The sequence below is a fragment of the Cryptomeria japonica genome, chromosome 5 (genome assembly GCF_030272615.1).
Source record: "Cryptomeria japonica chromosome 5, Sugi_1.0, whole genome shotgun sequence".
Classification (NCBI taxonomy): domain Eukaryota; kingdom Viridiplantae; phylum Streptophyta; class Pinopsida; order Cupressales; family Cupressaceae; genus Cryptomeria; species Cryptomeria japonica.
This window is the reverse complement of record NC_081409.1, coordinates 87,753,876-87,772,079: the sequence shown is the minus strand read 5'-3', so window position 1 is coordinate 87,772,079 and position 18,204 is coordinate 87,753,876. Positions and strand designations below refer to the sequence as shown.

The following is an 18,204-nucleotide window of genomic DNA, read 5'->3' as shown; positions in this document are numbered from 1 at the left end:
GACAGAATTGTGAAGAATGTATTAGAGAGGAGTTTTGAGCAGACTTGTGAAGGAGTTTTTTAAGAAGAAAAAGACTTTGTTATGTTGAGGTTGGTGCCTCATATTGGAGAGGTTGGTGCTTCCTAAAGGAGAGATTGGTGTCTCTCGCTAAGTTGATGTTTAGTTGTGGGGGTTGGTGCTTCCTAAAGGGGAGGTTGGTGTCTCTCGCTAAGTTGATGCTTAGTTGTGGGGGTTGGTGCGTACGAATTGAGGGGATTGGTGTCTCCTGTGAGTTGGTGACTATAAAGTTTGTAAAAGAGAATCTATATAAGCAATATTTTGCTGTGGTTTTCTCCCATAATGGTTTCCACATAAATTGTTATTAGAATATTTAATTATATTTTACTTTGTTATATTTATTCTTTTATTAATGGTCATTTAACGTTTTAGCTTTTTAAGCTCATTAAGTGAAACTATTGCTTCTTTATTAAAGACGCATAGTTAGCTTTTTAAGCTTTAGTTGTTATTTTAAGCTTTTTAGCTTATTAGATTTCACTTTAACGACTAGTTCTTAATTAAGAACGTTGTCTTGTAATCTCTATATATACGGTTGTATATTGTTGAATAATCCATCCAATTATTTTTCATGGTATCAGAGCATGGAAATAAAAAAAATTCGAAAGTTTTGTTGTGAAAAATTTTGAAAGTTTTTTTAAGAGATTAAAAAAAAGTCTCTTTTTTGGGCGAATTTTTTTGGGGCATTTTTGGAGGGTTTGTAGTGTTCTCAAATCGTGGTTCTTTTGCAGGGTGATTGTGTTTCTTTACAGAGCGGAAATCCTTCTTTGGGTGAATATTTTTCATCGACTTTTTTTCAGTCAACGTTTTTCGGTTTTCGCAATTTTTGCAGGGGGCGTCATTCTTTGCCTGCTTTTTATGTTTCCAGTAGAATTATTTCCGCGAGTTCTCTACACTAAGTATTTCCAACGCATTTTTTGCTATTTTCACTGCCGCGTTTTTTTGGGGGATCATAATTTCTGAGGGCGCTATTATTTTTCCAAGCGGATTTTTTATTTTTCGCGATTTCTGCAATTTTTTCGTGCCGGCCTTCTACGATTGCTGGGTCTTCTTTTTGCGCGGCAGCGAATTTCGTGGATTGTTTCCACGATTTTCTAGGCTCACCCTTTTTTTTAATGATTTTTTTTAACAAAAAATCTGTTTGCGATCTCTGCCTATTTTTTTAACGATTTTTTTTCGTGTATAATCTTTTTTGTTCTTTTCCAGAACATTAGGGCTTTGAAGATTTTTTTCACTAGAAAAATCAGCTATTTTTTTTTGCAGGAAATTTATTTTTTTACTAATTTTTTAATAAAAAAGCAATATTATTTTCTGGCAATTATTATTTTTCTGATTATTTTCAGGAAAATTTCAGGTTTTGAATTAGTAGAAAATCTTAATTTCTAGGTTTTTCAGCAAAACCTCGAAATTCATGCATTGGGATTCATGCCTCGAATTCCTCTCTAGGGTTTCAGATTATTTTTGCCACAACTACAACACCTGGAAACAGCGCATGTTGACCATTTTTGAGTATTCGTTGCCTTGATCAGATTGTTTTGGGCAAGGAATCTCGTTCTAAAGCAGCAGGTGAAGATCAAGACAAACATGATGCAAAAAATTGAGAGGCAATCATGCTTATCAAACTCTCAGTCACAGATGATCAAATCCCTCAAGTGCCTTAAGGTAAAACAGCTAAAGAGATCTGGGGTCTCTTGAAAGATCTTCATGAAACATCCGACAAGAGCTGAGCTTTCTTTCTGAAGAATATGCTGTTTTCTATCATGATGGATGAGAAGTCATCTATCCAGGCACATCTTACGAAGATCAAGGACATCTGTGACCAGTTGGAAGCTATAGGATGAACCATGGTGGAAGAGGATATGATAGTGATCACGCTGAAAAACCTTCCTAGATCCTATGAGCATTTCATTGATACACTCAATATCTCATCTACTAGTGTTGATTTGAAGTTTCTTGATCTCTGCAACAAGCTTCTACAACAAGATCGATGGAAGTAGCAGTTTGGAAGCAATGCTAGTTCATCCATTGAACAGGCCTTCACAGCCACAACTTCGAATAAGAACAAGGGTAAAGCTCTGTCCTTCCAGTAGAAAGGAGAAGGTCAAGGTCAACCTCAGTAGTTTTCGAAGAAGAGGAGCTTACAGTGTAACTACTGTCATATGTTTGGCCATTTGGTTAAAGATTGCAGGAAATTGATAGCATCCCAACAATCCAAACAGGGAGGGTCCAAGCAGAAAGCCAATTCTGCCACGCATCCTGATCAGAAGGAATCTGCCTTCTATGCGTTCATGGCCCAAACCCCATTTGATGATGTTCAATCATTAGCCTGGTACATTGACTCTGGAGCCTCTTGGCATTTCACACATCGTCAGGATTGGTTTACAGAGTACATGCCTTTCACTGATTCAGTGATCTTTGGAGGAGGCGAAGAGTATATTGTTGTTGGCAAGGGCAACGCTCAGATTTCATCTGGTGGGAGGGATTTGATATTCCTCAATGTATACTTTGTACCTGGTATGAATCTCAATCTACTGTCAGTCAGTTAGATTATGGAGCATTCACCACAGCTGGATGTCGTCTTCGGGTTGCACAAGTGCAACATTGTTGATAGGGAGACTCGCACTATAGTTGTAGTTGGCATTGAGGATCATGGTCTTTATAGACTTGTTGATTCTTCTAGTTCTCAAGAGCTCTCCATGGCAGCAAGGAGTACTTCCATCAACACTCTTTGGCATCAGTGATATGGGCATCTGAATGTTCACTATCTCTCTTAGTTGGTTCGAGAGGATCTAGTTGTAGGATTACCTAAGATTCAAACTCAGAATCATGGCTTGTCAAGCTGGAAAGTAGCATAGGACTCCGTTTTTAGATGGAGACGCTTGGAGAGCATCCAAGGTCTTGCAGCTCATTCATGCAGATATTTGTGGTCCCATGAACCACTCCATTAGTCATTGGATGCTGGTATTTTCTATTGTTTGTTGATGATTTCAGCAGATGCTTGTGGGTGTATTTCCTCAAGCAGAAATCAGAGGTGTTTAGCATGTTTTAGAAGTTCAAGGCCTTGGTGGAAAAAGAGTCTGGATGTCACATAGTCACTCTTTGCTCTGACAATGGAGGGGAATTTTTTTCTACAAAGTTCACCAACTTTTGTGCATCACATGGCATTAAGCATTAGCTTACCACACCTTACACTCAACAGAACGGTGTTGTTGAGCGCAAGAACCGTACAGTCACTGAGATGGCTTGGTCTATGTTGGAGCATAGAAATGTTCCAAAGCAGTTATGGGTGGAAGTGGTCTTCACTGCAGCCTACCTTCTGAACCGGTCTCCCACAAAGGCTGTTAAGAAGATGACTCCAGAGGAAGCTTGGTCTGGCAGGAAGCCCAAAATTAGTCATTTGAAATTTTTTGGCTCTACAGCTTATGTTTGGATTCCAGGTGCCAAGTGCACCAAATTGGATTCCAAGAGTCAAAAATTGATGTTCATCAGCTACAGTGACAACCATAAGGCTTATTGGCTGATTGATGTAGACACTGATCGTGTCATATTCAGTCGCGATGTAGTATTTGATGAAGAATGAGGGCCTTTTCAGCCTTCTTCTCCTGATTTGAGCATTGAGGATCAGTTTCCAGAGACTTCAGATATGGGTGTTCACCTTCCCTCAGCTCCACCTGATGGGAGGGATTTAGTTGACTCTAGAGTTGTGGGGTCTCCCAGGCATGACATTGCACCACCAAACTTTCCTCAGGACCTTCCGGATCCACATCCAGAGGAGCTTGCTCCAGATATTCTAGGTAATCTTCTTCATCCTGCAGCGGATGTTGGTACTTCTACTTTCTGGCCTAAGTGGTGGGCCAAGACCATTGGTGATCTTCATAATGGTGAGCTCATTGAGGGTAGATCAGCTAGAGGCAAGAGCAAGCAAAACACAGTTAATTTTGCTCTTATGGCCAACATTCACAGTATTTATGAGCCTCAGACATATACAAAGGCTAAAGGTGTACCTGAGTGGGAACAGGCTATGGCAGCTGAGCAACATAGTCTTTTGAAAAACAACACTTGGGTATTGTCAAATCTTCCTCCAGGGAAGAAGCCCATTGGCTGCAAATGGGTGTTTAAAGTCAAGTATAAAGTTGATGGAACCCTTGATAAGTACAAGGCTCGATTAGTAGCAAAAGGGTTTTCACAGAAGAAGGGCATCGACTATGAGGAGACATTTGCTCCCACAGCCAAGACGAGTACCATTTGGCTTGTCCTCGCTCTCTTAGCTTAGTTTGGATGGAAAGTCCATCAAATGGATGTCAAGAGTGCCTTCCTCAATGGTGATTTGTAGGAAGAAGTCTACATGACGCAACCTCTAGGTTTCAAGGTTGTTCATAAAGAACACCAGGTATGTAGACTAGTCAAAGCACTCTATGGCCTCAAATAGGCTCCTTTTGCATGGAACATAAAAATTGATAAGTACTTGCTTGATCAAGGCTTTCAGAGGAGTCTTGATCCCAATTTGTATGTCAAGCATACTAGTGATGATATTCTATTTCTAGTAGTCTATATTGACGATCTCATCATTACTGGCAGTACAACACATTTGATCATGCGGGTCAAACATAATTTGTGTAAGTATTTTGATATGACAAGTTTGAGACTTCTCCATTATTGTCTCGGTGTAGAGGTTTGGCAGATTGATAGCCACATATTTATTTCTCAATCAAAGTATGCCAAGAGCCTGTTGGATAAGTTTTGAATGCAAGACTGCAAACTTGCATCTACACCTATGGAGATAGGGCTGAAATTATCAGCCAAATCAGATTCACCTATAGTGGATGAGTCTTCATTCAGGCAACTAGTGGGCAGCCTCATCTATCTCACTGCCACTATACCTGACATCAGTTATGCGTTGAGCTATATTTCTCGCCTCATGTCAGCCCCAAAAGCTGAACATTGGGTTGCAGCGAAGCATGTGCTAAGATATGTGAAGGGCACTCTTGATTTTGGCATTCTGTATAGTAGGAGCAAAGATCCTAGGCTGGTTGGTTTCATAGACTCAGATTGGGCAGGTTGTGTTGATGACAGAAAGTCAACTTCTGGGTATATTTTCAGCTTGGGCATAGGTGTCGTCACATGGACCAGCAAGAAACAACAAGCAATAGCTCTTTCCTCGACTGAAGCAGAGTATCGGGGAACTGTCAAGGCAACATGTGAAGCAATTTGGCTACGTAGGATGCTTGCAGACATGCAAATGTCTCAACCAGGACCTACTCCCTTGTTTTGTGATAATCAAGGGGTTCTGAAATTAGCCAAAAATCCAGTCTTCCATGAGCGGACCAAGCATGTGGAGCTTCATTGTCATTTCATCTGCAAGCATGTTGAAGATGGATCAGTGATATTGCAATACATTCCTACAGAAGATTAGACTGCAGATATCTTCACCAAGTCTCTGAGCCCAGCAAAGTTTCTCAAATTTAGAGGGCAACTTGGTGTAGTAGGTAGGATGACCATTAAGGGAGGGTATTAGAATATTTAATTATATTTTACTTAGTTATATTTATTCTTTTATTAATGGTCATCTAGCTTTTTAGCTTTTTTAGCTCATTAAGTGAAACTATTGCTTCTTTATTAAAGACGCATAGTTAGCTTTTTATTATTTAGCTTTTTAAGCTTTAGTTGTTATTTTAAGCTTTTTAGCTTATTAGATTTCACTTTAATGACTAGTTCTTAATTAAGAACGTCGTCTTGTAATCTCTATATATACGGTTATATTTCGTTGAATAATCTATCCAATTATTTTTCAATTGTGTGAGAAGCATACAAGAAATACTGAGAGGGGGGAGGGTGAACCAATATTTGAGAACTTTTCAAAACTAAAAATGCATGAAACCACATAAAGCATAAAGAGAACAACCATTAAGACAAACACAAGGATTTCTCATGGAAAACCCTTTTGGGTAAAAAACCACAGCATCAAATAGCTTTCATTAACATAAATGGGCACCAACCTTGAATACAAAAGTGAGCACCAACTCCAAACAGATGAGGCATCAACCTTAGTTTGAGCACCAATTCAAAAATACACTAAAACTCAAAATACTTCTCAGAACTTCAATCCCAATCCAAAATTACACAGCACCTCTGTATTATCAGCAATAGATATATCAATGAATACAAGCTCACAGCAAACCAAAACAGTAACATCCTTTCATCTCACGAATCTCACAGATAAGCTCCACTATCTTCCCCATACCCCGACTTTGATAAACTTGATTTCACTTTTTGAAATACTTCCACAATCTTGAAATGTTTTTCAGCTCAGTCATGAAGACTTCGTAAATGTACAAACACATAACAAAAAAAACTTCTCATCACCATTTCTATTAAAATCTTCACATCGTAGTCATGTCTTTTCCGATGAACTTTTTCCAAAATATCTGAACGCTTCAACCATGAATACCCAGAAACTAACTCTCATATGTGAAAAGCTGAATACAATTAATGATGGTAATCTCAACTCACAGCCATTTCTGTTTTTTGAAAAACAACGGTGTTCTCATATACTGGAAAAATAAAATCTCACCTCCCAAACTTGGCTCGATAACTCTATTTCCTTTTCCAGTGCGATAACCATACTCGACTCTATCTGAAAAGATACCTCCAACTCCAATAACACGCAAAGCAGTTATTAATAAAAACCACGACTCTATATATGAAAATTCTGACCCCCCCCCCCCAAAAAAAAAGCGTCTCTTAAGGACCACGAACTTATCAAAGAAGATAAAAACTGCCAACCACAAGAGACGGCTTGGCCATGAACATCTCTTTACTTTTCTTGGTGTAAAACAAATTATTCAAAAACAGTAGCAAGGCATCGTGTCTGCTACCATTCACGTAATTCACTAATGAAGATTCTCATTGCATCGTGTCTGCTACCATAAGGTTTTTCTTTAGAAAACAAATGGCTCATAAATGCCAAAAGACGTTACACTTAGCTGAAGCTGTCGGACCCAAAATAAGGAGGAATAAATATATAAGTAAATCTGAAACCAATTAACGAGCCACTTACGATACAGATGAGTTTAAACACTTACACCACCATATTTAAAATTATAAAACTTGAACCTTTTGAAAGTTCAAATGATGACATGGCATATTAATCTGACTAAGCAGCTGACAAGCAGACAAGTAAGCACACAACCAGCTTAAGTAGACAGCCAAGAAGCTCAACTAGACAAGCAAGGAGCTCAACCAAGCAACCAACCAGTTCAAGCTCACAAGTAGGCAGCTCAACCAGACTCCCAGGTAGCTCAAGCAAGTAGGTAAGCACCTCAAGCACCTCAAACAACTCAAGCAAATTCTCTATTACTTTGAGTAATCCTCTGAGATTTATACGACCTTGATCATCAATGACAAAATATCCAACTTTGTGTGTTCCACTTGTGTTGTGTAATTGTTGCATCTTATATTGTTGATATTGTGCAATTGATATGCTTATGGTATTAAGTTTGAAAAAGTAAAGAATTGTATTATACTGATTCAACACCCCCTGCCCCCCCACCCCCCCTGCCCCCCTCAGTATGATTGTGTGCTCTTCAAAATATTGAAAATCGTGTGGGTTCTATTTTAAATTGTCGCTAGTTGAGCTCATGCTAAATACTTGCGAGTCTCAGCTAAAACCTTGGCTGATTCATAGGGAAAACTAATTGAGAACTCAGCTTGGCTTGCCCCTAAACTGGTGGGCAAGTTGCATCCATTTAGTGAAGCGAGTTGGAAAACTCACGAGTCGCAGGCTCGCGGCAATTCAGCCGAGCACTCACTCAGTTTTGCTACTATGGTGGGGACAGCTGGAGTGGATTAATAGGCTGGGTAAGTGTTTTATTGTTTCATTCTATTTTTGGCTACATCGTCAGATTCCTTCAACATTTCTTTTTTTAAATCTGCAATGAGAATGGTATATGGGGGTTGATATCTCCCAGTGGGTTCAACCCAATTCCACATCGGTCTAATCTGAATAGTCTGTACCAGCTCTATCCCTTGAAATAATACAATGCACTTCAGTTTTAATAATACATTAATTATGAATGGCACCCATAATGATCACAAACAGCTTTACACAAATTTTCAGTTACAAGAGGCAAATAGCAAGACCAAAGGTCTAAGTGGACTCAAATTGGGGCGGTTCACCTTAAAAATACTTTTCACAAAAGCATGTTGATGCTCCTTAGGGGGCATAAAAACATGTCACACTCTCAACATAATCCCAGCTATCTCTGCATTGGTAAAGGTTGACAAATAGAGTTCACAATATATACTTGCCCTTTATGTGAATACTTGCGTCTTCTTCATCTTTGCTATCAATTTGGAAAGACATCAACTACATTCAAATGACCTAGGTCATCACATTATGATGAAATACAGAGAGTTTGATATAGATTGTCTTTCACAGGGAATGACTCCATGATCTTGACATTTGAAAGCCTTACATCTTGAATGCCACTGCACAATCAAAATGGATCAACATTTGAACTACCGAGATAGCCCACCCATTTATGACTCTTGGGTATCAACGGATGGAAAAGTGACAAGTTTCTCATCTATAGAGTTCAAGTTGGGCAGATGACTAATTACTAAGAGTTAAATTGTTTATGTTTAATCATACTATCATCCTGTCAGACCAATTATCTGCAAAGAATGTCCTTAATACTGTGTTTGTTCTTAAACAAGCAGTGGGTCACTATGTACTTCACCCTTACATGCATTTGTTGTATTTGCTTTTAAAAGGTCATTCTGAGTATATCTTTTACCTTGGGGCACTACAAGTGCTGCAATTATAGAACCCAGGAGTATTTGCTTAATAGTAAACTCTATAAATCGAGCTATCTGGTTTTGTCAATGCAAATGTCTTGGAGCCAGTTGTGTCCTCCTAAAGACTTATAATAGAATGATAAAATGATATGTTGACAGCAAGAAAATGGAGAGGGTAAGTGCAGACATAAATAGAGAGGAAAGCTTCAGACCAGACAACCATGTCACTATCATTCTTGATGAGAAATGCAAGACTTCTGCTGATTGAAAAGTCAATGATGCTGAGACCTTATAGGCCATGACATGTTACCATGAAAATCAATCAATCAAAAGAGGAAGATTGCCTTTACTTATGCTTTCTCATTGCCCAACTCTAGTTTTTTATCTTTCATACCGTTCACTCTGAGAAAGTAACTTAAGCTTCTGAGCTAATATCCAAGTCCAAGAAACCCTGCAATCTAAGCCTCTTGTTGTCACCCCCAAGGATAAGATCCCTACTCACATAACTACAGTCTTTCACTCTATAAGGCCCAGGCTGAAACCCCTCCATCCATTTTGGACAATGATAACCAAGCTTGAAACAGGAAAGACGCCTCTGCAAATAATCTGCACTCAAATGAAATTACTGTCAACACAGCATTGTGCAATATTAATGACTCTTTAGAAGGTCTAGCCGATGTCATGGAATCCAAAAATATGGATTATTTCAACCATCAACAATGCATCAATCTAATTCTGAGTAATGTCCAAAGAATTAAGGAGAACCAAGCGGCATATATTATTTGTCTAAAGAAGCAGGAAGAAGGCCTTTTGACTGTTTGACATTGCTATCAAAGTGTTTTCAACATGGTTGATGCCATATCAATAGTTTTGAGCAATTAAAGAGCAAAAAGAGAGTTTACAATACCTGTACGGAAAAACCAGCATCACGTGCCCCCCAAGAGATCCCCCACCTCAGAGAATTTCTAAAATGCACTAGTTCATCATATCAACTGGTCACTGGAATGCAATCCAATGTGGTAAAGAGGAAGGTGTTGCTGTGGGATGGTTCTGAAATGCTGAAAATAAGACTTGGGACTGGCCCTCGAATCAGAAAGCGACATTGTGTTTTCAATTGTCGAAATCGTTGAAGATATGCATTACTTGAAAGTCCTAACATATTGTCTCATGTTTTATTGGCTTATACTTCTGTATTTTAAGCAAAGTTCCCAGACTCAGACTCGGCAAGGCCGACTCAATTCATGACTCGGCAAAATTAAAAAACCCTTGAAATTTAGAGATTTTTAACGATTTAAAACTTGTTTCATGCACCCATTATTGAATAAAGCTTAAAGACACTATAACAGAAGCTAATTTGATCACATACATAAACATACATCCATCACATGCATAGAAATGTAAATTGTAGCTGAAGGAAATAGAAAACATAGATATATAGAGTTATAAATGTTGTCAAATGTATATAAAATCCATGACATCAAATGCTCCCAAACATATATGTAACTGCAAACAAAAACAAGTCTACGGCTGAGGCTCTAGCTCATCCTCAGCCTCAGCCTCAGAATGGTCTGTCTGCCTCCTACAAAGGCGTCTAGGGTAGGTCCAGGATGACTGAGTAGCCATAGTCTCCGTTTGTGAGGTGCCACAATGATCAACATCAACTGTGCTTGTGCTGGATTGTGCTCTATCCTCCTCCTCTGCCATAGCCACAACCTTAGCCTCTCTGTCTGCCCGGTCAACCCACTCATGGTCCTCAGTGAAGACGGGATCAGTAGACTCAGTGTTCCACTCAGACTCTGGATCGATCTCCGCTAGAGTGATAAGAGAGGAGTTAGTGTCCAAAACCTATGGCCTCTTGTTTTCTTTCCTCTCTCTCACTTTTCCTCTCTTCTTCTCACAACTAGCAATTAGAAGACCTTTTAGGGTTAAATGAAAAAGAAATACAAAAAAAAACATGTCAAAAACCTTTTCTTTTTTGCAAGTCAGAACGTGACCTGCCGCGGCGCTAGTCCTGGAGCTCGGACTCGACGAGTTTGTCCATAACTCGCATGCAAGTTATGCGAAAAACTTGCCGAGTCCAAGTCACGAGCTACCAAAACTCGCCGAGCTTCATTCGACTCGCCAACTCGGGAAATCCGCCCGATTCATGTCGAGTTTTGATACTCTGTTTTAAGCTTATATTTTGGTTCGATTTATCTCTAGCCCCTCTTCAGTTGGTATTGATACTGAGTTTCTAGGCTTTTTCTCATCCTTATGGATACTTGCTATCCGTTCCATTTTTTGATTTTCATCTGACTGATTTGCATCTAGAGTTTTTTAACTTTAATAATATAGGGGAATGTAGCAGTCAGATATTCCAAGGCTTGTAGCCTTTTATGGTGCTACAGAGGCAAAGAAATTTGGTGTATCTTCAGAGTGAGAATCTTGGTACTACTGTCTATTCTAGATTATTCTTGTACATGTTAAATTTGGCAACTGCCATCTTTATAAAAATATGAAGATGTTCATCTCTTGCATAGTAAGTCATCATATTCAGTTAATTGAGAAGGTGAAGAAGAGACCACTTACCATTTAGAGTTACTTGATTTTGAGTATCATGATCAACAGGAATTTTCTTCATTTTATAATTTACAATACTCCAGCCAGACATTTTCTCTACAGTCGAATGCAATTAAGTAATTGTTTGAATGTTCGACAAAGATCCTTAGTTTACAATTGCAATGATTTCTTTCTCTTTGCTATTAAATCTCTGTGGGAACTTGCAAATGTTTATTGGTGTTTTTCTACTCTATTAATGTAATTCACATCCTTGACAAACTAGTAAACAACTAAACATGTTGTCAAGCAATACCTCAATATATTCATTGATAGGCCTCATTTTGTCATAGATTTCTCATTTCTTGCTACCTCTTAATATAGCTGCAAAATTAGATTTCAAAACTCATTGTCATTAAATCATTATTCCCAACTCGGGGTGTAGAGTACACCTGGGATTGTCCTAGCCAGAGCTTTTGCACAAGTAGTCAAGTATTGTGTTTTTACAAAGGTACTCCAAAGCGTGCTATAGCAATGAGAATCAATACCACTAAAATCTCCCAGGGTGAGAGTGACCTTTCCAAGTGCTGTGATTCAGATAAGTACTCTCTTTTTATTCAAAGATATTTATAATTATAAATGAGATTGAGTTGATTTAATTAAATTCTTTAAAGATGTAACTTGTTCTTTTTCTTACCATATTTCACATTGACAGATGCCAATCTATATATTACTTTATAAATGTTATTGATGGTGTTTTTAATGTGCTTAAGTCTTAAGCTAGTTCACATTGATAACTAAGTATTTTTGTGCATTTGTATCTAAATTATAAATATACTTCATAATATTCAAATTTCAATGATAACACCAACAAATCTGCTGCCATTAAAATTAATTTTGGTAGATTAATCTATCCATTTTTTGATATAAAATAAATCCTCTGCCATATAAAATTAACTTTGATATATGATGTGAACTCTGAGTAGGTTATTTTTTCTAGTCATTCAGATGTTAAAATTCCCCCCAATTGTCAGGAGTAATTTCCATTTGGCTTTACCCCACCCTTATCCACAATGTGGTACTAACAACTATATGACTTCTGATGTATATATACCAAATCCCGAGTGCATTTCCATTTGGCTTAACATGGTTTTTTTTGCATTATTGTGGGTTTTCTATTGTTTTACTTGGAGCCTTGTCGTTTAATGATTGATCTTGACTTGCTTGTACTAATGGAAATTCATTTGTAGTGTTTAATAATTTAATTAAGTTTCAAGGCTTGGGGATGGATTTTGGGAATGACAATTTGTTTTCCAGATTTTTGGGACAGCTATTAACCTAAATATAAATTTTAATATTTGAAAATTCAATTAAAAAAAGTAAAAGAAGTTGTAATTTATCTTTTATTAAATAATATGAGTTTAATGAGCTGAAATGTATTCAAAGTTTGAAAATTTGACAATCAACTGGTTCAAATATTTCTACTATTCATGAAGTTTAAGGTACAGTGTACAATGCCAATCTAACTTATCATCTGATGCAAATGCTGTGGCATACTCATTGCTGGAACAGCTAGGCTCAAGTAGCTATTGGACTCTGATCGACCCTATACAAACAACTTAATCCTCATCAATCCATGTTGGCTCCTTTGGCTCTACATCTCACCATATTGTGGGACTGTTGTACTCAATCCTCTTGCAATCCATGTGACACAGGGTGCCATATACAACCACAACCACAAGCTACTTTGTTCTCCTAGAGGAAAACTTGTACTTGATAGAGTGGATGGCATTGTATGTAGACTAGCTCCTCTTAGTAGTAGAGGAACTACAAACCTATCATAAGAGTTGAATGACCGGTGTGCATATTAGTGTTAAGGCCCATACAAGTACCTCAAACTCACTAGGTTCTCCTATGACAAATTTTCTTTATTTTTCTTTGTCAAACTCATGTAGCCCCAAAGTTGAGAAAATTTGGTCCATTCATGTTGGATCTGTGTGGTTTCCTTGGGTTGCACATCTTTGTAATGGCCATCATGAAGTCCCTCTTCACCTCCATGTCATTTATAGGAAGTTTACTTGGCCTTTGTACCTACCATTTTGGGTTCACTGCATATGTGGCTATGTGCAAAGTAGTGTTGAGCTTCTCCCACCTATGTTAAATGATAGGTTGTGTTCATTGTAGAATTGCAAGGTGGGACTTCTCATTGAACAACCTTCATTTTTTCAAGTATGCTCTTGATCTACTCATATACCTACTCAAAGAGTCCTCATATTAGATCATCATGGAAACTAGGGATATGATGAAGTTATTTATTTGGCATTTGACTAAAAAGTGTTTCTCTTCACTTTTCCTTCACCAAGCCCTGCTTTGCCTTCATCTCAGCCCATCAATTTTTTCACGTGTAATACCAATTGCAAACACTCGTGAAATTCAATCATCCTCTTCAATGGGATGAAGTTGAATGCATATATGGTTTCAGTGGGTTTGATGAATTCCTTCTTATAGGATTGAAATAGTGCACAAGATGTGTGGTCATTGTTGATAAACATCAAGACATCTGTCTTATTGGCTGCAACTTGTTTGATCCACTCATTTTTGCTATAATGTTTTTGAGTGTATTGTTCATGCTATGCACACAAGTACACTAGATAGGCTCGTAGGCAGCTTCCTTAGGATATTTCGTCAATGGCATCTCTAAAGATTTGAAAGTGAAACTTTTCATCCTTGTAGCTTCTCAAACAATCGACTATCCTAAGGAAGTAAGGACCCTGCTTGCATGTGACCATGATATTGATGAGTGGACGGTTTCTAATGTCCATTCAACCATGCAGGATAATGATGCATCCATGTGAGATCTATGTGGCCCTCAATTCCTTCATTTATCTTGGACTAGTTTTTATTCAAGATAGTAGTCTATTTTGTTTTCTTTGGTGACACATGTTAAGGCCCTACTTGTGCAACCTTGGACATAGCCTCCTTAAAATAAGGAGAGCAAGCAACATGGAATGTTGCAAAGAAGAATTTGTAAATGGCATCATCTACCTTTTTTTTGTTCTGTACATTGAACATATTCGCCACAATGTTTGAGACAATCCATGTCGTTATGTTTTCCCTTAAGCTCTACTACATCCAATGCAAAATCAGAAACTTGCAAATGTTAGTGCTAGTAGAACTAGTGCCAGTGTTGGTGCTGAGGTAATAGGAGTGGAGTTGCAGATTGCTTGGCCAAATGGGCTTCTGATCATAGGCAGGGCTGGAATATAGGGGATAAGGGGCAATTATCCCTAGATATGTCTCAATTGTTGGATAAATTAGTGGATTCTGACAGAGCTGTGTAATTCTTCTCTGCTGGGCGTGTGGCCCTTCTTGTTTTGTTTGAATAAATTTTTACCCCTTTAGTTAAAAAATTTCATTCTCAGCCTTCTGTTGAAATGAAAGCTTATCACATACCCCAACCCCTTTACTAGTGATGTGTAGGAGGTGTGCATTACTCTTGCAATGCTTCCATAGCATTCAAGGGCACAACTATGACATTTCCATAGAGTCCCACCAAAATTAATAGTTTTGATGGCATCTAATCTTGTTGCAAATTGTTCATAAGGGGTTTTCTTTTTGAGTGACAACTGAAATTTGTGGCACTTTCAGCTGAACTAGCACTAAGTGTTTCCTTTTGCTGTTCTTTTCCTCCTGCCACTTCTCTTGTCAATTTCCCAACGTATTAAACTCCACTTTATTTTAAGCTAAATGAACTCATATTGGCCCTGCAAACCCAAAGTATAACTTACTGTCTAGTAAAAAAATGGAAGACTCAAGCCTCAAGGATTTTCCTTCTATTTTTATTCAGGTTTCATGGGGTGCAGAAGCAGAGGATACATAGAAGTTGTGATCCTTCTGTGAGTTATTGAAGATTCCTGAAAAACAATTTGATTAGTCCACTGCAACTTTAAACAATCACTAGCTGACAAGCTGTACAAACAGAAGGATTTTCCTATGCTATTCTTACTTCAGGTTGCATGAGGCAGAGAAGCAGAGGGTAAACAGAAATTGCAATCCCATGTAGTATTATTTAATATTTAGTATTTATGTAAATAAAAACAAAAACACAGCTTTATGAATGATTTTCATATAATTTGAACTTTCAAGTAGCAAGAATACAGGAAGATAAATGATCAATGGGAATTGAGAACATACCTCAAGGAGTTGATGTTGGTCTTCTTCCTCTTCCTCTTCTTTTCATTTTCCTTTTTCTTTTTCTTCTCTATTACTCCTCTTTTTTGTTGATTGCATTATAGTATGTGCTAGGGTTCTTATATGTTTTTTTAGGTTGGGCTCCCTCTTTAAAGTTTAGGTATTTTTTTCTTTTTCAAAATTTTAGAGTGACCATTTTTTGAAATGATATCCAGGATTCCTTGACATTACCAAGATAGTTGAGGATGGAGGGTGTCCCCTGATGACTGCTCATTAGATTCAAATTCTGCCAGATTTAATTGTTAAAATTTAGTTGCTCTCTTAAGAAGTACTTTCGCTGGAGGTGAGTGCTATATTTCTGCCCTGAATTTCTCACAAGTTTTAATAAAACCTATATTTTTTCTTGCACCATCTCCTTTGACATTGAACTTCTTTCTCCCATTCATTTTGTTTGCCAAATAGATAGTATATGCCCAGTGAGCATTTAGGAACATATCTTCTGCAATTCAGAGTTTGCAGGTTAGATTTAAGATTATCATTGGAGCGATGAAACAAAAACAATTTTTAATTAGTTGATGTCTTCACTAATATATTTGGTATGAATCAAAGTCTCCGCTTCTTATGTAGTGCACCTATCTAGTTCAAAACTTCAACGACAATCCAGTCATATGGACACATACCGAATAACCCCGCAATATAATTAGGTACTTACACATCTTGGCAGGGAAACGGATCTGATACCATCCTTGGGAACTATACATGACAAAAATAGTTCCCAACAAAAAGGACGGATGTTTGTTACCTGCTAGGTTTGAATGTTCCGTTAAATACTTGGCATCCAGCATTCTTCCTTTTTCTTAATAGTTGCTATACTGTGGTTGAAGTTATTGTCTAAATAGGTCTTTATTAGAACCTAAGATTAATGAATATATTTTATTATTTATTAGGTGACTCAAGGCTCAGTTATATTACATATGGTTGATCGTCTGACACTAATTTATTCATGTAGAAAACCAAGAAGACATCAAAAGTAGAAGTTGGGACCGGAAATTCTGACATCGCAAATGAATGGTTAAAGGTACGTTTCTATCTGTTTCTCAAGCTCAAGGAAAATGTAATAGTATTCTGAGATGAAGCTTGTCACTCTTGTTTCAAGAGTGGGATATTGGCACTGGAGGATGCACACCTGGTTACCTGCAAATTGCAATTGTTTCCTGTTCCTTAATTTTCCTCTTACTTCGGTGAATGCTTACAGGGAACTGCATTTACACAAAAACCTACAAGCAATTTATCTGCCTCACACAGGTCAAAGAAAAAGAAATAGATGCAAATTACAATTGGTTATTTGGGTAAAAGGGAATGATCAGGAGCTAGTCGTTTAATATAGTGGCAACTATGGGATGCAAAAAGGTATATGTTGCAGTTCAAAGAGTGTAGAAATTTAATGTTAGGAGGTATATGTTTTGAGTTAGACTACCAAGCTGCTCTCATTTGCTTTTGAATGCAAAAGTTGGGGGTAAAAGAGATTTCTTACATTCCAACAAAAGTTTCTTGTAATGTTATGCAGTCCGAATTTTCATAAAAGTTATCTTTCCTGATCTGGTCCCAATGTATTCTGTTGACGTTTAGTGCAAAAGGCCCTTATTTTTAAAAATTTAATTGTGTTATTGAATTGCCTTTTAAGAATTACGATCCTTTTAAATTGACCATTAACTGAGATGGTACCTAATTATGGCTTTAGGAAACGCTAGTTTCAATGAGCAAAGTGCATGGTAGGCTGCTTAACTAGACTCTTTGAATAGTCAACATTTTTGCTATGGTTTTATTTTGCGGGTGGAATTCAAATCACAAGTGATTTTTGAATACTGGTGTCGAGAGTTACAGTAAACATGTAAAGTTATAGCGGCTGATACATGTACAACTTGTTCTACAGTAAAATGAACATAGGTAGGAAGTTGGGAACGTATAGTGGAGAAGATTATTTGCTTCTGAATCCTGGTAACAAAGCATCCGGGGATTGCAGTTGAAATGCTTAATTGGATAATTTATTAATTACATATTACATGACTCTTTTTCTGATGTTTGCTTCTCGTCTTTACTCTTTTCACTTCTTTAAAACAGCATCCACATGGATTATCATATTTGTGATTTGGTGGACTTGGCCTGAACTTGGGGAGGGTTTCAGGCCATCTTCCGGGGAATCAGGCAGACATAGCTGAGGCTGATCCATGTTAAGTAGAAATATGTCCAAGTAACTTTTATAAAAGAATTATTGAAATAAGTTAATAACAATCATGAAGATCAATTATTGAGTAATTCAACCAAATTAATAGTAAATAATATTTGAGATCCAAATTCAATAGATTAAAGCACTCTGACATTCGAACTTTTTGAGGAACAATTGAGGATTTTTAATTCAGAAAATAACTGAATTCATTAACAACAAAAAATATGTAAATTTATCTCAAATTTAGTAGGAAATTGCTAAATGTATCTTGTATGTTCAAAATTTCAAAGACATTAAACAATGTTTTGATTAAGTGAATCGGGAATCGCTAAATCAGGAAGGGACATTTGAGATCTAAATTTAATAGATCAAAGCAATTGGACATCAGAAGCTTTTCTGGA

The 18,204-nt window shown here is 37.4% G+C and overlaps 1 protein-coding gene across 1 annotated transcript in view; it reads left to right on the top strand.

Moving 5' to 3' along the window:
- Positions 1 to 17,248, top strand: part of LOC131054704 (translocon-associated protein subunit alpha) — a 69,199-nt gene extending 51,951 nt beyond the window's left edge. The window contains exons 7-8 of the mRNA XM_057989262.2: positions 16,586 to 16,654; positions 16,832 to 17,248. Coding sequence (XP_057845245.2) covers positions 16,586 to 16,654; positions 16,832 to 16,900 — 138 coding nt within the window. The 3' untranslated portion in view covers positions 16,901 to 17,248. The remainder of the gene's footprint in view (positions 1 to 16,585; positions 16,655 to 16,831) is intronic.
- Positions 17,249 to 18,204: the final 956 nt, after the last annotated feature.